Raw genomic sequence first — 24,925 nt, 5'->3', positions numbered from 1 at the left:
GTTCTTTTACAGATAGATAACTGGAGAGTGAGACATGGGCAAGGGTATTCCAATTCCACTTCCTCTCCTTCTGGTATGGATTGTTGCTGAATTAGTTTTCCTGTTAGTAAAATACCGAAATTCTACTGTTACCCACTTGAGTGGGAAGGCATGAGTGGTGAGAGTAGGAAGGGGGCCGAAGCATTTTCAATGTGGGTCTAAGAGTGTGTCCACTAGAGAGCAGCAAAAACCTGTATTCCTAGAAGTTTTGGCTATTCAGCTGATGAGGCATTGTTTTCTCCTTTTAAAGGAGGGGGGACAGTAGCTTCAGAAGGAAGAAGTCATCTATTGGTGCTGCAAAAACCATAGTTGTGTATGACAATGTACTGTGTCTTGGCAGGAGACTAAGGATAGTGGCATCAAACTGCAACAAAAGTATAAATTGTGTCAAGTTGTGCTCATTGGGAATTCTGTAGCAAAAGAGAGCTGGGAGCAAAATGAATAAGATAAGTCACCAAATGCTTTATTTAGTCACAGCATTATCAGTCTGTCTCTACAATTTCACAAAATCAAGGAGATGAATAAGTGTAACAGGGTCAACCCAAACCTCATTTTTCACTTCAAGTAACTTGGTCTCTGTACAGTGACTCAATGTAAATATATCTTACTGAATATGTCTCTTATTGTAGGCATTCAGATGCATGCATGATTATAATGAGCCAAGAATATTATTTAAATAGAAAAAAGTCATGGATGAAGGAAGTGAGATAAAGGCCTGCTTGTCAATAAAGTTGAAAGAAATATCAATGTGTGAATATTTTAGGAAACTTAATGGCTTTTATGGATTAAAAAAAAAATCTTCAAGTGTAAATGACCAAAGACACACCAACAGGAAAATAATTGTTAAACTCTGAATAATAAGACTTGCCTTACTTCTCTGGAGGTGGGGATTGCATCCTCAAAAAGTGGTGAGGTTAGGAAGCTTTACCTTTCTGTGTGCCAGTTCTCATTTCATATACCTTCTAATTATTTTTTCAATAACCTTCATACTAAACAAATAATTTTGCAATCCCTTTACAAGTGTTTTCTCTCTTTGACTGGTTTATGGGCTGGTGACTTTCTCTGAAACATGGGCTATCTTTCTGTAGCGGGTCCTGAGAGCTTTATTATATTTTTTTTTTTGTAACAGTAGAGGATGATTGGCAATAACTTTTTTTGATTCAAAATCTTGGGGAAAGGAGATCTTTTCAGAGAAGGAGGTACAACTTGAAATCCAGACTTTGAGATGAATGTGGTTTTGAGATCAGATCGCCATTTACTTAAATCCATGATATCCAAGGCAATTTAGGTGGCTGTCTTAAATTCTTTAAGTGAAATAATAAATTTCAGATTTTGGGCATCTTTTGCTTTGCCACCTATTAATTCTCACACCTGTGAGATTTTGTGTGCACCCTTGAAAGAGGCTTGTTTATAGCTCAGTGCCTTTTTGTGTTTTGGGCATGAATGGTTAAGATTTAAAATTTGTCTAAATTCTTGTATCTTAATCTTTCTGCATGCATGTATGCAAGTTCTGTGCTAGCTCTTGCTCTCCACAAATGAACAAGTGGAGTCAAGATTGTATTGATATTTTTATTGTTGCTACTGCACTGTTTTTTGTCTGGCTCTGAATTTCTTTCTCTGTTCCTGCATTTACAGGACCAAAGTAGTAGACTTCCTTTGCCAAGAACTTGTGCAACTTAAAGAATGAAACTTGATTGTATTAGACATAATTACTCTGTCATTCCCACTTCCCGCCCCATGGCCCCTCCTTACTAGTGCAATTGATAGCTTTAGTAAACCAGGAATTTTAGTAATATAGGGCAATGTTTTCCTGTGGCTTCAAAAATAACAAGTCTAAATCATATTCTGCTTGTGTGAAAGGGTATGTTCTCAGCTCGTTCAGGATTCTTTTTTTTTTTAAATGAAGATTAAGCCTTTATGTGTCCTTTCCTTGGTGTAGAATTGAAGCCATAAAGTAATGTATAAAGTATAAATCTTGGGTAGCCAGCAGCATCCTATTTGTTACGTACTAGACCAATACCTGTGGCTACTGGGGGGGAAATGGCGTTATTTGTATTGGGTTTGAAAATAGCAGAATTGCATGCTATAGAGGGTACAGTGTTATTAAAAAGTCTGGATCTTAGTATGAGGAACTGTAATGCAACTTCTTTAGCTGGAGGAACATCTAGGATTGCAGCCTTTCTCTTTTAATAAGAAAAGATTACTTCAACTTTTAAATCTGACTTTTTCATCTGCTCATCTCCTAATTTTTTGTTCCACTAAAAAGCCTTGTAGTGTTTTTCTTTAGTGTTACAGTTCTGTGTTTATGTAACCAAAAAGATTATAGGCCTTGTAGTGTTTTGAACTTTTATTTCTTCAGTCATTTAAGTTTCTCAACTCAGAATGTGTAGCTATACTGACAATAATGTTTTTCTCATACAGCATTACAGTGTTACTGCCATCTATGTACAAAAGACAACTTTACATGTGTGACAGATGGGCTATGTTTTACCTCAGTAACACGAACTGCAGACAAAGTCATACACAATAGTATGTGCATAGCAGAAATTGATCTGATTCCCCGAGACAGGCCATTTGTTTGTGCCCCCTCCTCCAGAGATGGAGTCATTACTTTGCCTCATTGCTGTGACAAAGACCACTGCAATAAAATAGAGCTTCCAATTCCAACACCAGGTAAGGGTTTGTATATTTCATTTTTTTAACAGAAAATTCTGTAAGAGTAGAAGTTTTTATTTTGAAGTTGTAGGTGAATTTGAAGGCCTAAAGTACACCTTAGATTCTGTAAATAACATTTAAAGAGATTTGCAACAAGAAATTTAATCTTCTGGATAGGGATGTTAGGGCCAGTTTTGAAGACTTTTATATGCAAGTTAAACAGAAACTGAGTAAGCACATAGCTGCTTTTGTCCTTTGTAATACTTATTTTGATTCTTGAAAAAGTTACTGTGCAAGAATTTTAACAAATAAATTGAAAACATTTGAAGATAACTGATAAACAATAAATTTAGTTGCATAAAAAGAAATAGTTTTACCACTTTCTTTTATTTTTACTGTCAGGCCCTACTCCAGGAAAACCAGCTTCTAATCTAGGACCTGTGGAACTGGCTGCTGTCATTGCTGGACCTGTCTGCTTTGTCTGCATTTCACTAATGTTGATTCTGTATCTCTGTCATAATCGTACTGTCATTCATCATCGTGTACCAAGTGAAGAAGATCCCTCACTGGATCGTCCCTTTATATCAGAGGGAACTACTTTAAAGGATTTAATTTATGATATGACAACTTCAGGCTCTGGGTCAGGTAATGTCACACTTCTAGTAGTAATTACTCTGTGTTAAGAGCCTTGTAAGGCATCAAATTCTTATAATATTGTCAAATCTACTTATAGTTAACTAGAAAAATTACTAGAAAGTTACTTGCATTCAACATCAGTGAAGATTCAATATATGGAAATAAGTGAAATATAAGAAATGTGTTGAGTTGCTGCTACCGTTCCTCATAATTCTGAGAGTACAGCCTGATATGCAGGGAATATAACAGCTACTGTAAATGTTTTCTTGTCTTAGTAAGACTCAGTCATGAGAAGATTGGATGTTTCTGCAAGACTGATCTGTTAACTTCAGCTGCAGTGAATTCTATGTTTTTCAGCTCTTTGAGACAACTATTAGCCTTATTTAGTGTTCCATACTTCCCTTTTATTATGACAGTGGGATAGGAGGTGCTTCAAGTATATACTTGTATATATACACTGCCAATACTACAGAAATTTCAATGACTGGTATTGCTTTGTCTCAAAACTAGTCAATCAACGACTGCATAAATTCACGGCGCCCTAGCACTTGAACTGCTAATTTTCTTGTGTCCTGAAGTATGCCTGCAGCAATTCAATCTCATTGAAATGTGTATTTTAATCCAGACTTTGGTACAGCACACTTAAATTTGAAAAGACTGTACACTTATGGAATAAACTGGGGGTGGGGAACAGGGTCACTAAAGGAAGAAAAGTCAGATCTGCTAGTTAAAATAGTGTTTAACCTTGTCAGAGACTGAACTGTGTGAAATGGATGCTGTTCTGCAAGAAACACAATGGAAATGTGCAGAACAGACAAAATAATCCAGACCTAAGAGGTATGGTTAAAGAAGTGTTGGTCTGCTCTGCTCTGAAATTAATACTGAGGGACCAAAAGAGCTCACAGTCAAATAAAAAGGATTCTACCAGTTTTGTATTATGATATTCTTCAAAGAGAAGCATATAAAACAGATAAGTGATCAAAACTCTAAAAATGAGCTTCCTATTCAGATTAAAAGGGAAGTAGGATTCACTTTCTGCAATGATGAATAGCAAGCTGTTATTAATTATTCAGTCTTGACTTTTGTTAGTATTGCCCTCTTCCATGATGAACAAGACCTGCAACAACTAGAGGCTTGATAAAAAGAATTGATAAAACATCTAAAATAGATCCTTCTGCTGAAGCCACAGCTTCCAAGAGAAGGATTTCTCTTGGAGCTGAGAGTGATTTTTTTTTTTTTTTCAGATCATGATGCAAATCTCTAAATCTCAACTACATAATGTATAGACAGTTTGGGATGCCCAACTGTTACTCTCGTAGTCACATATGACTAAGTAAGTTAGTTGCAAGAAAATAGGAAGAATTGCCTAAAACGGGGGGAGAAGCTTTGGTTGTTATTGGTACGTGATTTTAAGCAGTAACTTAAAGTATTTAGAAATCCAAAGGGTCACAAAAATCAATGTAAAGTTGAGTCAGGTGAAGTGAATGTAAAACTCCTTAAACTTGTCTGTGGTTCATAGAAGCTTAAAGGGAATGAGATTTTTCACAGTTCATGGGGTTGGCTTTTTATTAATTTTCAGAGGAAGTCTTCTGGGTAGAAACTTATGAACAAGAATATGAGCAGGGACAAAGCTCTAGCAGCTGCTTTTATTGGCTACACTTAATGCTTTAGAACTTAATTCCTTAATTATCCAAAACAGGTACAAACTTCTTATGCATTGGACAGTCACTGGTCCAAACTAATCAGAGTACAGTTAAGGTATGGAAAAGACAAAGAACTCTTTTGTTAAACTCTCAGAAGGCTTGAGGATACTTTGATAAGATGTATGAAGATGATGATGGAAGGCTTCAGGGTTAAATTGGATGACAATGGCTATCTACAAGGTGCTAAATGTTACGAGCTGCTGTTGAATTTAACGTGGGCTTGAATTTTCTCATCCTCCTGACTAGCAAACCGACTGTCATCTTTCTAAATGCACAGTTAAAAGAAGCTGTACTCCAAGAGCTTGAAATACAGTTGTGCACAATGTGTATGTCAAAGGTTAATGTTGTACCTATCTCCAGTCAGCTACTTTTCAGGCAGTCTGGCTTACAGTAAAGCAGTAACTGAAGTGCCAGGCGATAAGGGGCTGTGTTTCCTCTCTAGCTAAAAGAGGAGACTGCTCAGTTGCAACAGAAAGTCTGTAAGGAATTCTTGTGGATGGAAGATAAATATGGATTCCAGTCTGCTGGTTTTGTTCAGCAGCAGTAGTAAGAGAAAGCACAGTTGCAAAAAACAGAAACAAGTTGTATCTTATAAATATTGTAAAAACAAGTATAGGAACAAGGTAGATAGATCACAGTTAGCAGGGGTTTTATTGTACTGTGACATGTTAATGTGATGATTAGGGGTTTGTAATGTGAAATAGAAGTTATTAATGTCTGGAAGGTTTAGAGCTCAGTATCTGTTTAGATGTTAGCTGATATCTTTGGACATTTTTTAAACAAGAAGAGATGTCTATAAGTGGTACAGCAAGTTGAGAGCAGTGCATCTGAAACTGAAAATGTACAGTTTTCTGAAACAGCTGTAGAAAAAGAAATTTTAGGCATATCACTCATTTCAAGTATACAAAATCAGCTTATATTTAACATTTGTCAGTGGATTTTGCAGTAGTACGTAAGTGCTAAGGAAGAAGCTTTCTCTGACCAACAAAGTAAAATTTTACATTCTCAGGGTTGAATTTGGTCTTGTGGTTGTTCTAGTCTAGCCTCTCCTGCATTTTGGAAGTCTGACCATAAAGAATGCAAGTTAGGCTTCACAGATGAGCCTTTATGGTTTGGGCATGCAGCACAATTGACCTGAGGATAGCTATTACAGCAAAAATTTTAACTTTCTCAGTAGGAATTATTGCAGCACCTGACAATGATTACATCAGCTGTATGGTGTCCATTTCCCCCCCTTCTTTCTTCATGTAGGTACGTTGTCAGAATAGATCATGCATAACATTCCTGTAGCTCTGGAAGACTTGAACTCCTCTGAACACTGTAGTGTTTTAATTTGCACTCCTCAGAATGAGACACAAGCATGGCAATGCTGCTGACCAGACCAGATATCCTTCTAGTGTTGTTATTAGCAAAGAATGTCTAGAGATGGACAGGAGCTAGTTATTTGAGCTATTAGTTGGGATTTATTTTCTGTATCATAAGGAAATACAGATGTTCTTATATCAGCTATTGGAACAGTGATTATGGAGTAATAGATTATTTTGTAAAGTGTTTAAGTGAAATGATGCTATAACAAAAGAACTTATTGTGAGCAGATAACCTGATGCATTCATCCTGCAGTGTAATATCACTGCAGAATTCTGTGACAAGCCTTGCAGTTACAGCAGAAATATTTAAAATAAAAAAACCACCCTGGTTGAGGGATGCCAGTGCTTCTTGTTTGTTGTATAAACTTACTGAAGCATGTTATGAGGTACTGTGAATTGAAAGCATGTAGATGTTCCAAAGCTATAAAGCTTTCATGAATGTAAGCATTTTTCTCAAGTATAATTGTAGTGAGGTGCACAAGAATGTCCTGTAAAATAGGCTGCTTGCATTACAAGAATGTCTTTCTATTTTACAGTGGCTTGAGAGTACTAACAGGCAACTGGTGTACTTGGGCATGAGTTGTGAACATTCAGCAGTCAGTGTTGATGATAAGCATGGTTTATCACTAGATATGACTCGGTCCATTTCTAAGCTAAAGTTAAATCAAGTAAATAAATCAGTAGCAAAAGTGCTCTTGAACTGCTCTGCCAGGAGAGTTATGGGCAGATCTTTTCTGAAAATAAAGAAAACCTACACAAACCTACCCACAACCAAACACACACAAAAAACCCCTCAATCCTGATTGCTTCATGGTTTGCTTCTTTTTTCCATTAAAATAAAACTTTGAATCTACAGTTGTCAAAATTCTAAACTGAAAGGAAGGAAGTTTCTGCCCTCTTTAATAATTGTAGAGGCAGTTTGTGACACAATATCTTTGAATACTTGTATTGCTGCCCTATAAGGTTGAAGGCAGCATCTTACCTACATGCTTCTTAGCAGTTCACAACTATTAAAATCTGAAGAGAGTTTATGTGCATCCTAAGAAAAATATCTCAATCGAATATAGATCTTATATTTAATATTTATGATAAGTCCTTATTTTGTTAGAGTGATGTTTAAGGTTAATGTTAAATCTTCTTTTTAGGTTTACCTTTACTTGTGCAAAGAACAATTGCAAGAACTATAGTACTTCAAGAAAGCATTGGTAAAGGTCGCTTTGGAGAAGTCTGGCGAGGGAAGTGGAGAGGAGAAGAAGTTGCTGTGAAGATCTTCTCTTCAAGAGAGGAACGCTCATGGTTTCGTGAAGCAGAAATCTATCAAACAGTTATGCTACGGCATGAAAACATTCTTGGATTTATAGCTGCAGACAACAAAGGTTAGTGATACTATGAATTCGTTTTGCTGATTGTGTGTACCTGGTCAGAATTAGATGGTAAATGGAGGGGAAAATAAAATTGTGAGGAATCAATTAAAAGTAGCAAAAAATCTTGTTACTAGACCAAAAGACATCATGTCTAATTCTGTTGTCCTAATATAAAGTAGGAGGTAGAAGATTCTTTTCTAACTGGAGTTCTAAATGAATAACTTCTCACATATCACCCTTAAAGATGAAAGTGGAAAAAGGAAATTAATGATTTGTTCCTAGTGTTAAAAAACTGTACTGCTCTCCTGAAGCTCTCCTGATAAGCCTTTAAGTATCCACTAAGAGGAACAGTTTAACCATTTCTTAACTTGATCTGTTGTGGTTTCAGTCAGATGAAAATTTCTTGGGTTTTCCTGCAGTCCAACTGAAGAGATGAAAATTTGGCAAAACCAACAAAAGTTTTAAATTTTTTACATTAAGAGGAGCTAAAATGTCATGCTGTTTCATTTGGTTATTTTAATCTGAAATTACATGTTTCACCACAAATGGCCTTTGACTTTTTTGTGAAGAATTAACAGAAAACTGTCATCTTAGGGAGGAGTCAATCCATACACATCCTGGGTTCTTAAAGGGCTCTTGGTTTTGTGGGAAATTGCTGAATGGTTTCAGTGTAGTTGAAGTATACATGTAGATTAATTTCTTTTGAATTATCAGTAGATGAATTTCAAGTTTTTATAGATATAAAAAATCTGTATAATTGGAACAGAACCCAAGAGGTTGTGCAGAACATATCCCTTCTCCAGGAATAGGTTAGCTGTAGCTAACTTCTTCCTAAGCAATGTTTGTGCAACTCGTTAACCTCCAAGAGCTTGCAGATCTACAGTACACCAGGCAACTTCTTCCTGCAGCTTATTATGCTTACCATTAGAAACTCTTACTTTCATGTCTAAAGTTGTATTGGATGTTAATAGCACCTGCAAGAGCTTGAGTTTGTTCTGATGAACCTAGTGGAGTATCTGGAGCCTGGGTTTAAAATTAGTAGATCAGTTGCTTTAAAGACATAAATGAAAATCTATCTCTGCAGAAGCCTTGGGTACTGTCTCACTTAAAAATGTAAAGGATGTATTGCAATACCTTAGCTATAACTCTTAACAAAATCTACCTGTGCTTAAGCATACCAGCCTTCCATTTTGCCCCAAACCTGTAGATAGTTTGTCCCAAAAATACACTTGACTACTGTGCAGAGGAGGTATGAGGAAGGTTTCCTAAATGAGTGGGTTCCTACAATTTCCTGACTGCTAGCTCAGGTTACAGATGCAATAGGATGAAATTCCATTTGACTTAATCATCTTTAGGTTCATTGTAATATAATGTGATGGTTTCTATTGTTAATATGCTGTACATACAAAGAAAAAATCTCAGTTGGTAGGTCATGCTATTACTTGAGGCTTTAAGACTTTAGGGCAAGGCTCTTCTGTTTTCTTGAACTGGTTGGCAATTGGTTTACAAAAAAAATGGATGTTTTGAAAATGCTGCTGCTGTTGACTATTTTATAACAGTATTGCTGTCTGAGCAGATGTGGAAAGCTGGATTATTCTTTTAACCCACTAATGCATAATTCTCAGTATAACTTGCATCCTCTCAGTGAGGAAATATGTACACACCATTCTCTGAGTTAAGCATTCAAAAGTCCTGAATATTGAAGGAGGTTAATACTTCAAATCTTGTTTAGAATACTTCAGGCCACCTGTATCCCATTAAATGGGAGAACATAGAGGGACCATTAAGGAGGTAGTTCTTCCAGTTTAGCAGGTGTGCTATCCTGGTACTCTGAAGGGAGCCACAATATGGCTTTTGAGACCAATGGCTTAAAAACACCTATTAACAGTCTTTCATTGTAGATGCTGGTGCTACCTGATAAATGCTTACTAGGTGCCAGGTGCAAAATGAAGTATTAGTTCACAGCAATAATAGCTGTGAAGGATTTACATCCATTTCTCCATAGAGCAGACTGTTGAATGCATTCAGGAGTTACTATAACTTAGCTGGAACACACAAATTCATTAGTCTGTAAGAATCTGACTGTGTCTGAGACCTTGCAAAGATGACTGCAGATATATAGCAGTACAAGAATTTACTTGTGCAATTGCAATTCAGTGCTTGCTGAAAGCTTCAGTGATATATGGAGAAGAATTCTCAGTAGGTTCTCACGTATCTGTCATGAATGCTGAGGTCTTGTATCTCCTGACATGTAGTTTGTGGTGTAAATGTAGGCCAGTGTCATACTGCAATTCTCGCTACTAGTAAAGGCCTTAATTAGGTCTCTCTCCTCTTAACGCAACTGCATATTTTTCACAACTGCTGGGAAACATCTGTCTGGCCATTGTAGTTGTAAAATTGGGGAGGGGCCTGCCTTCAGGTAGAAGTGTGCATGTATAGATTAGAAAGTGTTTACAAACACAGATCAGCTAAGTCAGTGGTGCTCAGGTGGTGGAGTCACAAAGCTCGTGACTGAACTGTCTTCACTCCTTGTTCTACTACACTGTTTAGACATTCCATGGGTCTTAACAGCACATTCTCCTCCTCTACTTCCCCAAAGCTGTATGGTGTTCAGAAGGCTACAGGAGCTGGTCCAATCTGTCTGCTTTCTCATCCCAAAATTTACTGGGAAATAGATGCTGCTATTAAGCCAGCTTGAGGGCTGAGAAGTTATTCATAACTCTAACTGCAGTTGTGTTCTGTCTGGCTAGTGTGTCTTGTGTTCTGGGTAGCTCTTTACTTAGCCAGGAATATATGCTAACTTTCAAATACTGCTAGGTTGGGGAAATTGCTTTGAGCCATGTGTTGCCTTGTTTTAAACCACCTAAACAGATAGTTTGATATTTTTTCTTGTGTGGGGTGTGTCTTTTTCTAACCTAGATACTTAATTGTAAAGTATATTGGGGACTACTTATGTGCACTATTCTAATAGCAGAACAGTGGCAGCAACCTCTGTTTACAGTACTAAAGATTTTTCTGGATTAGCTGTCTGTAATCATAACTGTCTGTAGTCATGTAATAAAGTGAAGTCTTGTACTGCACACTTTCTGGTAACTTTATGCACTAAAATACTCTGGCCTCTCCATTCCTTCCCTTTAATTGAAAGCTGCACCTTTTGTAGGTGAAAGTTTTTTTTCAGACTACCTCACATAATAAGTAAGTCCCCAAGAATGATGTTAGGCAATGTGCTGTGGAGAAATGAGTAGAATTCCTTCCCTTTGAGAAAAGTACCACTTGAGCCATTTATTCTTTTTGAAGCTCTGGCTCAAGCCTGAAAAGAAGGAATTTGACTAGAAGATCTTGCTAATCTACACAGCTCAAGTGCTTTTCATCAATTTAATCAGATGACTATCTCAATGTGATAGTCAAGCTGTTTCACTATCAGTCCTCTTCCAGCCACAGACAAAAGTGTTTTCTGACATCTCCCTGAATATCTCATTTATAAGAGTTTGCTAGTTATAGATCCTATCTGTATCTATCTGATCTTTTCACTGCTTTTTTCCTCTGTTTTTTCTGTTACACTATCTGCATGCCAAAAAAAGGCTAATGTTTCAAAGACAGTGGGATACACTTTACTACGTGACACTAGAGAACACATGCAACTAGGCAGTTTCTGTAACTTCTTTTAAACATTCAACTTGGAACATAAGTATGCAGTTCAAAACTCTGGTACCAAGCAAGTCACACCTTAAAACCTAGTATTTGGTTAAAAACAAGCATGTGCCAAGTCCAAATTTTTATTTTGCTAGTACTAATGTGGAAAAGCATTTTTCACCTAAGTGAATTCAGTCAATTCAATTTTAATTGAAACCTGATTCTGTATTTGATAAAGCAATTGTACAAATGCCTTTCTTTGAGAGGCAGCTTGTCTCAGATGGATGCTGCTTGGACTTCACTAACATTTTTTTCAAACTGTAATCAATCTTCTAACAACATCTGAAACTTTCTTTACTCAGAATTTCAAATTTTGTTAGAACTGCAAAAGAAAAACCTTTTACTTCTGAGTGATTTTGATCGCCTAAAATACTTGCAGGTTTCTTGCTAACAGATGAAATAACCATAATTAATCCCTTAAATAGGTTTCCAAGAACATATGTAATTTTTGTAATGTTCTTGAACATTCTGAAGTTGCTTGAGATTCTTGATCATGATGTGCATATGAACTAAATTAGATTACCTTGTCATGGAAGGCTGTGCTACTGTATGTAATTACTACTGAGTGTAATTACTTTTTATTACCTGATAATGCAAATCCTGTTGAAAGCTTCATAGCAGATGCTGTTTACTGTGCAGCCAAAAATACTTGGGGTTGGGTTAATTACTACTTGGTAATAATTAACTACTGTCAACAGTATAAGAAGACTTAAGTTATCATAATGTGTTCTGCTTAGATTACTAAATGAACGTGTAGTTTGTCAAATACAGCAAGGTAAAGAAAATGTAGTAGATCCATCTAATAGCTGGACACTTTATTTACAGACAAGCTGAAATGCAGCAATAATTCATGTTATTCATGTAAGCTTGGATGTAACACTATCCCCTCTTAAAACCTGGTTGTAGGGCCACAAATACAACGTACAGTAGGAAAGAATCATATCTCCTTTCAGAATGGATAGTAAGCTCAGCTTTATATTTTCTTTGGAAGGAAGATAAAAAACAGAATGAATATTAAGACTTGCAGGTAATAAATAAGATAAAACTGAAGTCGAAGGGTCTGTAATCAGAAGCATGTTCTCTTAAGTGGGCACCTAGAGTTAAGAGGGGAAGAACTTGATGCAAAGACACTATAATCTTGCTTCAAAGCAATGATGATTCTTCAGAAACTGTGACATCTTTTAGATTTGTTTAAATACAATAGATCTGAATAGATTACTAATTTCCCTACTTATTGTTTTCTAGTTTAGATACTTGTTGAGGTATCTCTTTCATAAGAAACATGAGAAGAAAACATAGTCAAGCAATGAGTGTGTATAGTGTTAATGCTCAGGAGAGGATTATTTCAGGCAATGTAGGGTCATAACTGGTAAAGCAGTAAAATAAAACTGAGTGAAGAGAATATTCTCATTAAGTTTACTTTGAACTTCTACACCTTTTTGGAGTTCTTTGACTATGTGTGTTTGAGAGCACCTTTTATATGTCTATGAACACAAACCTGTTTTTAATGGTTCTTTAAAACTGTTTCAGTGAAGCTAATACTGTTGGACTGACTTTTCAGAGACCGTAATTCTCTTTGGAAAAAGTTACTTTTAATAGTATGTTGAGTTCTACAAGTTCATGCTTGGATATGCGAAGTAGCAAAAGAAGCAGCAGTCCCAACAATAAAATCAAAGATACTTTATTAAAAAAATCAATTTCCTTTTTAAAAAAACCCCACAAAACACAAAGCTCAGGAGTCACTTCTGTGGACATACTATAAGAAGCTTCCCACTGCATAGCAGCTTTCTAACAGTCTTTTACATGTTAGAGTATTTGACTGCTTTCATTTGCTTGTTTAAGTTAACAGCTTAGTTGAGACTATCCCAGGAAAGCAGCAAGGCAGAATTCTCTTTCCATTATGAGAGCTGAGTGTAGATTAGACTCTTATTTCCCTACTCTGAAGCATTTGGTGGCTTTTTAATGATTTCTTTAGTTCTTTTTAATGGCATCACTGGCTTCCCTAGAAACATCCAAGTAGAAGGAGTGCTTGAAAGTTTTTTTTCCACCCCCACCCAAGTGCTAATTTAAAGATAAGAATAAGTATACTTATATGAAGGTAGTTTCCGTCAATCTGTAGATCAAGCATTTTGTTCCTTTGACTTTTCTGGGTCAAGTGTGTTATTTGAAGGGAGGCAAGTGGAGGAAGAGGGGAAGGAAATGTAAAACCCTCCTATTTGGAAACTAAAAATTTTTCAGTATGTTTATGATAGAAGTGAATTCAGAAGTTAGTTCCTTATTCTTCCTACTTAGTTCTTGAGTATGCATTTTGGTAATCCTTAGGGACTACCACATGAGATCTTTTTGGCTTGCGCTGTTTTCTCACTTGTTCTTAGGGAACAGGGCCATATCATTCAGGATAGAAGTCCAGCTGAAATCTTCTATGGGATAACTAGTCTTCTAAAGAGATGAAAGACTCTCCTACAAAAGTGGCTAGCCATAAAACACTTCTCAAATCTGCTGCATGAGAGTTGTTTTTATAATAAAATTGGAAAACCTGTTTGGTGGCAGGATTGTTCTTTTTGGGTATGTTTCTACTTAGGTCAAAAAACCTTCTGCCTCCCTCTTGATTTGAATTCCTTTAATAGTTTTCTCTCTGTGGCTTAAACTTGCAGGTATTTTGTGTCCGCTGGTTTAATAATGTGACCAACGTAGTTCTTACCTGTTATTTGTATGCCTTGAGATACCTGCAAATGTATTATGGCCTGTCTTGTTCTTAATAGTTCATTGAAAAATCAGACAGCAAACTGTTTTTCTCATAGTGGTTTTCATTCTCGTTACCCTTGTGCCTCCTGGAAACCTCAGTTTTGGCCAGCAACTTAGAGGTCACCAGAGGTGGGACTTGATTTTGATTTTTACATAGTGTGTCCGATTGCTGCTTGCAAGCAGCATACTCCAGGAGGAAAAATCTACCAGCTGCTGGTAACTGTGAAAACTATTTCCCAGGCTGAGGCTGGATAGGTTATGGGAAGACTGAAGGAGTTATGGGGGTAAAGCTTGAAAGACATTTTTTTTATGGGTAGCCTTTTATGGGACAACATTGTATTAGACCGATAGTGATAGGATTAGTTTTGTGTCATGCATTCAGCACTGTTCCCCCCCAAGCAGAAGAGTTAGGGGAAGGCAGGGCCTGGCTAATACACTGAATAGTTCACCTCAGAATCATAGTGGAATTGACTTTCTATGTCTTTTAGTTTAAATAAAAGAATACTCACTTAGCTGTTTAGAAAGTCTTGCATGGTAGTCCCACCCCTTATAGAGGCATTTAAATGTTACAGGGATAGAAGTAAAGATTTGAGTCTTATTGGCTGAGGTTAATTGCAAAACATAATTTGTACTTCATAAGCATTGTATAAAAGTGGCATATATACTTTGCTTGTCTTCTGTGTGTGTGGTATTTATGCCAGTGTTATTTTGCAGACAATGGTACATGGACTCAGCTGTGGTTGGTGTCAGATTATCATGAGCACGGATCACTCTTTGATTACCTGAACAGGTATACAGTAACAGTGGAAGGAATGATAAAATTAGCTTTGTCCACTGCCAGTGGTCTTGCTCATCTTCACATGGAAATTGTTGGCACGCAAGGTAATCTTACGACTATTCAGTCTGTCATGTGGATAATACTGGATTTTTTTAAATAACACATATATAGCTCTTTCTGCTAGAATTCTTAATTAGAAGAACCTTTTCAGGGTATAGTTGCTTTGCGCACAGCTACTTATGTGATGAGAAGGCAGCTGAACTCGACACAGATACCCAAGTTAATCTCTTGTAGAGCTGAGTGAACTGAAAAATGTCTGAGATGTGGTAATTTCCAAATTAAGAAGTTCTGTTAGTTTAGAAGGCTTTTTACCTTCCTTTCTATGGTACATCCAGGTTTTGTGATGTAACAATTCTTCCTACAAAACACTTATTAAAACGCATTCAGTAATGGTGCCTGTAGTATATTCTTAACTTTGATTTGCGATAGCACTATGGATCTATTTCCAGAGGTATTAGAAACTTTTTTATGGCAAGTAGTATGTGTATGCAATAAATAAAGGCTTAGAATAATAACAATTAGCTCTTCTAACAGATGTTTTATTTTTATTTTTTCCCTTCTTACAGGCAAACCAGCAATTGCCCACAGAGATTTGAAATCAAAAAATATATTGGTAAAAAAGAATGGAACATGCTGCATTGCAGACCTAGGATTGGCGGTTAGGCACGATTCAGCTACAGACACAATTGATATTGCTCCAAACCACAGAGTGGGAACAAAAAGGTAAAATCACTAATGTGATGTGTCAGGCAACTTTTATTACAACATGCTTTGTTTTTTCTTGTTCAATACAGAAGATTTTTGTGGGTACCAACACAAGCAGCATGAAAATGTAAATAATGGCAGGTAGAGTTCCTAGGCAGTTCCTTGCCAGCTGGTAATTAGTTAGACAGCAGGTGCTTAAAAAGCATGTTGAATCTTGGTATCTATTACTAGCATGTGTAAAATAGCAAAAACTTGCAAAATATTGCAGGGCACAAGTATATATTAAAACAATTAAAGAGACTTCATGAATGATAGTTTTAGACTTCACTGGTATAGCTTTATTCTTTTTGGCTTGTGTTGCATGGAAATGTTTCTTGCAGCACAATCTGGAGTGTGTAAGGCAACATATTGACAGTGAAAGTAAAAAGCCGGATTTTTTTTTCACTGTGAAGCCTATGTGGTAGAACATACAAGGTGCAGTCCTGGACACTGACTTTCATGGGATCATTTCGGAGAGAAATACGAGAACTTAACACAACAGTAACTTTGTCATCTAATGCATAAATAGAATTATCAATGGATGAGTTGGTATACTCCCTGTCTGTTAAAGGCCTACTTCTGAATTTGGAAATACGGATTTTCTTGTCCTCAAAAGAACTCGGAGCTGTTTAACTTAACGCAAGTGCAATTAAACTTATTAGCTGTAATTTATCACTGCTGAACCTTCAGACAATAATAACTGGAAGCTGTTCTGTAGAGAAGATTATTTCCTTTAGTTATCTGTACAGCTATACGGCTTACAGAGATAGCAGCACTAACAGTGAACCACAGCAACAGAATTGTGCGATATAGGCTACTTTTTGTTCTTTTGATGCCTATAGGTTCAGTGTTATGTCAAACTGAAGTTTGTCATGGAGAAATGTGTGGGAGCCCAGTGATTTGGGTCTGTACGTTAACTTCAGCATATGCCCTAGCAGTGTTGGAGAAGACTTGGTGTTGATGTTGCCCAATCTCTAATCCATACACAAAAAATATTTTTTTATATATCCTTTAGTGAGTGATACTGTAGGGGAAGGGCAGGGTGTGACTAGGGTTTTACAATGAACTAGGATGCCCCTTTAGCTCTGCCTTTTTTTGGAAGAAAAAAACCAAAACATGTTGGAACATGTACTGAAAATTTATTTTTATGACAATTATATCACTGAAATTACTTTGTTCTAAAGCTCTGCTGTACTAGTCCTTTGTCAGCTTTAAAAATACCACACAAATGGTCAGATGAGATTTATTTTCTGAACTACTACTAGATCACAAAGTACTGGGCATTATTCTTTCTCAAAGTCTGCAGTAATCATTGGTAGTAAAACAGCAGACTACTTTGGCATTTGTCATCACAAACTTGGCTGTGTGCAAGGCATGTACCATGTGTGACTTAGTATTTTTTACATGCAAAGAAAAATGATAGGCATATCTGTTACTTTAGTCCTTGGAGAAAGCGTTCTTTCAGCTGTGTCTGTAGATCCCACTTACAAGATCTCATCTTGTATAGGCGCTATTAAATTGCTTTTCATCTACCTTAGCTTCACAAGGGTAAAACTGTAGCAACTGTCTTGCTGCAATGGGCAGCAGCAGGACTAAGTCTGTTTCCCACTTTAAAGACATTAGTCACTTCTACCTCTGACAATTGTTCGTTCTCATAAAAGGCTTGGTCCCCTCTTCCCTCCTGTGTTTTTAGGTAAGTTACTCTGCACCTCTGGTTAATTTTTCATAATAAAGTTCAGATATTACCTGTTCAATGACAATTTTAACTGCCATTGATTGCCACTGCTGGTACCTCTTCTGCACATGGAAGCTTTGTGTGCAAGTTCAGGGAGATTTGACTAAGTTCATATTTATCTAATGATTGTTGTATAAAATGCCTGGTCTAGGGAGCAAGCAGGACTCTTTCTTGGGTGAGTGATATAAGTGCTGAGTCAGACTGATCCTTTTCTCTGACTGAAGGAATCTTTCTTTTCTGTTCAGAGGCTTAGCTTTACCAGAGGGTGCGAACTCTGTGCTTTCACAGCTCAGCCTGCAGCATAAAGCAGGGAATGTGAGCTTTAAACTGAGAAGGAAATAGAATCCCCCTCTCACTCCGAAGCAATTAAAAGAAAAAAGGACTAATTCTCCTTTTTCTTTTCTTACTTGAAGTGTGGCCCAACTGTTAATTTTGATAGTTGAAATAGGCTGTGTTTAAAAGAATTTTGGCTGCAAATTACACATTAACATGGGTGCTTTTCTGCAGTTTACCTAAACCAAATATGAGCAGAATTCTAGCTATGCTTGTGGAAAACTGGCTTGGTGAAGGGAGATGTCTCACTCAACATGTTCTGTGTGGGTCCTGTTTGACATCAGGCTCTCTAAGTTGTACAAGAAACTTAAGTAACAAATACAGAGCTCTTTGGACTAAAAGGGGTGGGGGGAAGAGGTCAGTGGGCATCCAAAGTTTGGCAAGGCTATGCTCAACATAATTTGTGAGCTTCTTTGTAGACTTATCCTTTCATTCTTGGATGGTACTGAGCTTCAGACCTTGTTCAGAAGGTCAAAGTTAGTCTATGTAGAGTAGTTCTCTCCAGAACCTGAAATACTGTTTCTGACAAGCAGTGCATTTCCAATACATAAGTTGACAAGGAGATGCATGTTTCTCTCCCTTTGTCTGATAGCCGTGGAACGGCTAATCTGCTAACTGCACTAGATGACCTACTTGCCTTTCGCCTCTCTTGTTCCAGCAATAATGTCTCAGACTTTTTGAGCAGTCAGTCACCATTCTGAGTTATGGAAGCCAAAGCCAATCTAAATGCATTGATGGAGGATCATGGTAAGAGGTCAATTTGCCAATAAATTCAATGGAAGTTATATTGGGGGAGGGACTCTTTTTCTTTTGAGGGTATGAATTCAGCTCCATTGCCACATTCAGGCCTCTTATGGTCTTTCCTGTTAAAACCCTTGTCCTTAGGATGATTTACAGAAACTGAGACAATCTACTGCTTGTATGTTATTCTGACAGTCTTGCAAAATCGTTGGGGCTTCTGGTTTGGTGTTTTTCCAGCTCCATCACTCTTCTTATCCCCATATGATCTTAAGATATAGATTAAATAGTCTGTCTTCTAGACCCAAAGCTGATTGGTGTACTATCAAGTGTGTGAAGTAGTATAAGAGGATTATCCAATAATGCAAAATCCTTGGAGAACTTTTTAATAAAGAATGCAAGTTTTAAAGCTTTTGATACAAGTGGCCCAGAATAATTTGAGCCTTGTCCATATCAAAGATTGTGACATATGTAAACTTAAGACTCTGCTTCTGTTCAGTAAACACTGTCAAAATGAACCTTACTCTTTAGACAGTTGTCCTCTGCTTGTGCTGTGTTTATCGCTTGTTGGGAACTTACATGCCTGTATGGTGCTTAGGAAAACTCATGTCAGCATCCCTTGTTGAAGTTCTGGACTACTGGCTGCATTTTTGCTCTTTTGTTGATAGCCCTTGCTTCCTTGTATGTCATTACCATAAGACACAGTAGCACTGAGAGAATTCTGAAAGGTCTGATAGTCCTGAAATTTAAGTAGTGTCTTGTATTCTGTCTACCATCCCTGGTACTAGGATAAGAAAATCCTAATATTATGTTGATTAAATGAAATTGTGCACAGGCTTCTGTGGCTGGTCCAGAGGTTGAGCTATTGCCTGACACTATATTCCACTCCAGTATGTGTGTTGTGCTGCTTTACCAGTTAACTGATATCATTGTTTGCCTGCTTCATTAATATGTCAGCTTGAGATTGATGGGGCAGTGATGTGGAGAAACACACTGAACTCTGCTAACCATTACATACTGGATTTAGCTGCCAGAGCTATACCAGATTGAGAGTGCAATACTATAACTGATGTTGACTGATAAATACCGTTCACTCTTTCCAGCAACCGGGGATGCTGCTGTTGGTAACTCTCACAGTGTGGTCCATGCTGGCGTTTTGCTTCGTGTTCCCACATTAGGCCTAGTCACTAAACAATGTAACAGTCACTTGGATGCCATGACTAGCTTTCAGTCCCCGTTTCTCAGTTGAAAGTCCGTCACAGATTTTTGTGTTGCAGGAAATGTTGATAAAGTAAACTTTTATTGTGAGCACAGTTTTTAATGTGTAACCCAAATAGGATTTAATATTTAAACTATGTCAGGCTTTTTTTTATGATGAAGCAGTTACTGCAATGATAGGGAGCCTTTGTTCGCAAGGAATCCTTAACAGTGCTGCCTTTTTAACCAGCCCTTCATGTCTATTCCCTCTCTAGCCTTGCTAGGGGATGTCATAAGTGGCTGCTATATCTCAGCAGATTCCAGGAGCTGGGGCTTCTTCCTGCCTGGCCTCTGGAGCCCAGCCTGATGTGTCCAAAGGGCTGGGGCTCTGTCCATCCCAGGCCCTGGGATGTGGCTGCTGCTTTCTTACTTGGGATTCAACCAGTAGTGAGGCTGGGCATACAGAAACATACAATATTGACAGGGCTGATGACACAGATTGCTGTATGCCATGTGCTATCTTCAACACCCACATAAAACACTGTCAGAACTTGTATAAAATATAAGTATAGACAGCCAAGTCTCCTTCCTTCTCTTCAGCTGATCAGGATTGAACTTCATTAGTGAAAACATACACACTCCCTTCTGTAGCCTCATAAGCCCATGCATGTTTATGAATCCCTCAACTACCAGTACAACCCTTGGTGTGTCTAATGCCCTCTTCTGTGCTCTTACATAGCAGCCGGGCTGGGTTAGTGCGCAGTAGCAAACTGATGCATGTGCTCATCATATGAATGCCTACATGCATAGATTCTCTCAACAGTGCAAGCCCTCCCCCTGTCAAACATCCCTGCCTAGACCATCTATTTGCTGGCTGGACCAGCTTGAAGTTTGCTAGTGAATTATACCCATGCACACCTGACACATATACCAGGTTTGGGGGAAACAGAAATCTTCCAGCCTCCCCCAGCAGCTGGCACCCAGGCATGTAGACCTTATGACCTGTGATTCCCACTCCAGTTGCTGGTGCTGAGGCTTCTCTCATCCCACTTCTCCCCTGTAGATGGTGCCTGTAAGCATGTGACTGTAAAGTCTGTGACTCATGGTCCTACTTCAGTGGTTGAAGCAGAGACCCTCATTTGCTCCAGTTGCTGGCACTGGGGGTGCCTTCACCCACTGTCTTGACTGCAGTTGCTGGCCCAGAATTCATTCATGCTTGTCCCCTCTCACAGTAGCTGTAGATGCATGCTCCTAAGACCTGTGGTTCCCCTTCCAGCTGCTGATGCTGAAGCCTTCCTTCTCTCCAGTTACTGACACCCCAGGCCTAAGGGCAACTTCATCCTTTGTCTGACTCCATTTGCTAGCCCTGAATTCACTCATGTCTATGTATAGTCCTTAGAGCACACATGCACATGGGATTGAGAGTGAAGTTGCATAGAAAGATAGGATTTAATAAAAAGACCAGGTACACTGTGGTGAGCAGGTGCAGGGCTTGGTCAGACAAGCATAGTGACTGGCAAATGTTTATGCAGCTGGGCCCTTTGATATACTTTTCTATTTATTGCCCCACTTTTGTTCCTCTCAGTTACCTTCTCCTAAACATTCCTTGATAAGCATTGCATAGTCCCACAGGCTCCCTTGAATATCCACAGTCCTCATGTTCCTCTTGTTTCCTGCTTATTAGCAGTTACAATGTCCAGACCGGCCCTTTCTAAAGCTATGCTTGGAGTTTCTTAATAACTCAGCAATTAGCAACTGGGAACTTTTGGTCTTTGTCATTGTCTCTGTTATCCCATGTCTATCAGGTTTATGGCTCTATTTATTGTTACACATTTTACTTATTCCCACTATTCCTATGCTTGTGCCTCTCAGTTTACTTATTATACCCTTTGCACTGAAAGACAAAGGAAAATTTGCTTCATTAAGGTTATTCAATCCTTTGTCTCCTTTTCCACATAAATTTGATTTTGAGCTGATTGGTAGCACTGAACGCTCTCTACAGTAAGTATTTATAGAATTAAATGTTTTCTTTTTTTTATTGCAAATAGGTACATGGCACCTGAAGTTCTAGATGATTCCATAAATATGAAACATTTTGAGTCATTCAAACGAGCAGACATCTATGCAATGGGATTAGTGTTTTGGGAAATAGCTCGGCGATGTTCAATCGGTGGTATGTGACAATCTTTACAAAATTGGACATACTAAGGAATTATAAGTAGCTTAACCTGAATAAGCTTGAGTAAACAGTTTGCTCTAAAAATGGTGTAAGGAAATAGCCAGTATGTCTCAGAGTTTCTAACTTTTAATCCTGTAAATAACTGGTTTATTCAACCTCTTTAGAAACTGAAGAACCATACCTTTTCAATAAAATATGAAATACCCTTGTCTATGTTATTTTTTTCTAAAACCTTTACATAGAGGGGAGAAAAGTGTGAAGTTGAATATCCTTAAGAGCAAAGGGCAAACACCACAGTTAAGGGCTAGCTATAATGTGTTCAGATAACATCCATACCTTATTTAAAATAAAACATGCTATTATAAATCCTGTACTTCCAAGAAGTGTGTCTTTAGTATAGCATATTAAAGATTTGATATAGCTTCCATCTTTTCCAAATACATACATTCCAAAATTAAAAATTCTTCAAGGGTAATGCGAATGCTCCTAAGGTATGGTTAAGGATTCTTTTTTTAATTTATTTGTCAGTCATTGTAATGTAATTCTTAAAAATAACAACCCTAAAAAAAAATGGTAGGGTACTGATAGAGAACACAGTAATACATGAAGAATGTGTAATTCAGTGTTAGCTAAATTTTCAACCTATTACAGGAATCCACGAAGATTACCAGTTGCCATACTATGACCTCGTTCCTTCAGATCCTTCTGTTGAAGAAATGAGGAAAGTTGTGTGTGAGCAGAAGTTAAGGCCCAATATTCCAAACAGATGGCAGAGCTGTGAGGTATTAACTAATCTTGCTAAAGCTGCTTTAATGGATGCCTAGAGCTTTTATTGATTTCAGTGGCTTAAAAATTGTGCTGCTTGTTGAGGGGAGAAGGCTTGCTTCCAGGAGAACTTCGTTTCCTTCTGAACATTGGTTTTATTGAACATCATCGATCCTTGGTTATACATTAATTTTCATGAAATTACATTAAATATTAATAGCTAACCCTGCGTGGAGAATTCTAGAATCCCTTCCTGTGAAGCATAGGTGGTGCTAATGCATAATATAATTCAGACTAGCTTTAATTTACAGGAAGCATTATTGCAAATAAATTGTGCAACTGGAGGTTGTACTGCGTCTGGCTGGGATTGAGTTAACTTTTTTCATAGTAGCCTGTATGATGCTGTGTTTTAGATTTGAGACCAAACCAGTTTGATAGCACACTGATGTTTTAGCTGTTGTTGAACAATGCTTACATAGCTTTAAGGCTTTCTCCATTTCTCATTCTGCCCCCTTACTGCCAAGTAGGCTGGGGGTGCATAAAAGGCTGAGAGGGAATACATCTGGGACAGCTGATGCAAATTCATCAGAGGGATATTCCATACCATGCAATGTCATGCTCAGCAGTAAAATGGGGAGGGGGAGTTTTCCAGAGACTGCTGTTGCTCAGGGACTGGCTGGGCATCAGTCAGATGGTGGCAGGCAATTGTTTTTGTATTGCTTGTTTTTCTTTGATTTGGCTTGGTTTTCTGCCTATTAAACTGTCTTTATCTCAACTCACAAGTTTTCTCACCTTTGCTCTCCTGATTCTCTCCCCATCCCTCTGGGAGGGAGTGAGCAAGTGACTGTGTGGGGCTTAGCTACCTACTGGGGTTAACCCATGACAGAGGTAGTAAAGAAACATCAGGTCTGTGCCAATTGTTTTGTAACTAGTCTGGTTACCTCTTTCAAGAAGTTAGTTGCTAGTTTCAGCTCAGTACCCTGCCAGCAGAGCAGTGCTGCTTGTTGGTACACAAATGGTATCTTCAACAGTGCTGTGCTGCCTCATGTGAATACTTGCTTGGAACTCTCACTCATGGGTATCATTGTGTAGTAAAGGAATATCCTACAGACTGGCCAAAATAGCACATGCCTTCAGGAAACTGTGATGACCTTAGTACTTCATGTGTCTCTGAATTTGTACTGTATGCACTTACTGAAAGATGAACACAGTTGTTAGGAAGCTGAGAATCTAGTAAGCCAAAGACGTAGAACTGAAGTGTGCACATAGTGACTGCTTCTGTCCATGCCTCTGTAGAAATGCTTACCTGATTCTGGGGTGAGTTCATTATGCTAGTAGTCACTGCATGGGCAGTAGTGTGCACAGCAGCAAACTCTTGCCTTTCCAGTCAACTTTCTTCATATTGCTTCCTCTAGGAACCCAACTAGGGCTAGAACCGATGCTTTCTGATTCAGAGCTTAGGAGAATAGCTGTGGTAGGCTACAGTACAAGTAAGAGATTGATGAGATACGATGTACTTTAGATGGAAGAGGGAATTGGGTCATGGCATGTGTGAAATGAATATGTGGGTGAAGGCTCAGATTAAGAGATTGGGCAAGAGAATGCAGGTAGGAGAGAAAGGGGATGATACACACCGACAGACTGGAGAGTCATTTTTTAAATGCCACCATTCCAATCCTGCAAACTTTGCAGCTCAGTGTAATACAGCTTTGAGTGTAAAATCTTGGAATGTAGAGCTATTACTTTATTTCATCTTAAGTTTTAATGTTATTTGCATTGTTACTTGTGTAGTAGTGTTCACAGATTTCAAAGAATGGCTGTTTTGAAAATTTTTGGAGTGTTTTTATCCTTCAGAGTCATTACAGAGCTTCAATTTGAAGAAGACAGCTGATAAACTTCTGAATTGCTATACATTGAATTAACTCCTTAAAAAGCAATTTATGACTGAAGGAAGTGATTGAGTACATTCCCAGCTACACAGTACTTCTGTGTAATACAGAGTACCTCCTATTTCATTACTGCTTTTCAACCGAAGGTACAATTTAAAAGAGTGTATTCTTGTCTAATGCAAAAATTCAGAAAACAGTTACAGACAAGCTAATTTTTCATTAAAATATTTTTGTATGGGCTGAAATTCTACTGAAAAATACTAGTTCTGCTCTACAGTATTTTAAATAATTTTTCTGTAAATAAA

The 24,925-nt window shown here is 37.8% G+C and overlaps 1 protein-coding gene across 3 annotated transcripts in view; it reads left to right on the top strand.

Moving 5' to 3' along the window:
* TGFBR1 (transforming growth factor beta receptor 1) overlaps positions 1 to 24,925 on the top strand; it is a 34,374-nt gene that overhangs the window by 4,870 nt on the left and 4,579 nt on the right. The window contains exons 2-9 of one of the 3 annotated variants that reach the window (XR_008575646.1): positions 2,461 to 2,712; positions 3,097 to 3,339; positions 7,546 to 7,776; positions 14,917 to 15,084; positions 15,607 to 15,763; positions 21,836 to 21,960; positions 22,618 to 22,748; positions 24,586 to 24,766. Coding sequence is in view for 2 of the 3 variants with exons in the window: in XM_054814390.1 (XP_054670365.1) it covers positions 2,461 to 2,712; positions 3,097 to 3,339; positions 7,546 to 7,776; positions 14,917 to 15,084; positions 15,607 to 15,763; positions 21,836 to 21,960; positions 22,618 to 22,748 (1,307 nt within the window). In the remaining variant the exon portion in view is untranslated. The remainder of the gene's footprint in view (positions 1 to 2,460; positions 2,713 to 3,096; positions 3,340 to 7,545; positions 7,777 to 14,916; positions 15,085 to 15,606; positions 15,764 to 21,835; positions 21,961 to 22,617; positions 22,749 to 24,585; positions 24,767 to 24,925) is intronic. The other 2 variants (XM_054814390.1, XM_054814392.1) reach the window with 2 other exon arrangements.

This window comes from Grus americana, chromosome 2 (assembly GCF_028858705.1).
Source record: "Grus americana isolate bGruAme1 chromosome 2, bGruAme1.mat, whole genome shotgun sequence".
Classification (NCBI taxonomy): Eukaryota; Metazoa; Chordata; class Aves; order Gruiformes; family Gruidae; genus Grus; species Grus americana.
This window is presented reverse-complemented; position numbering and strand designations above follow the sequence as displayed.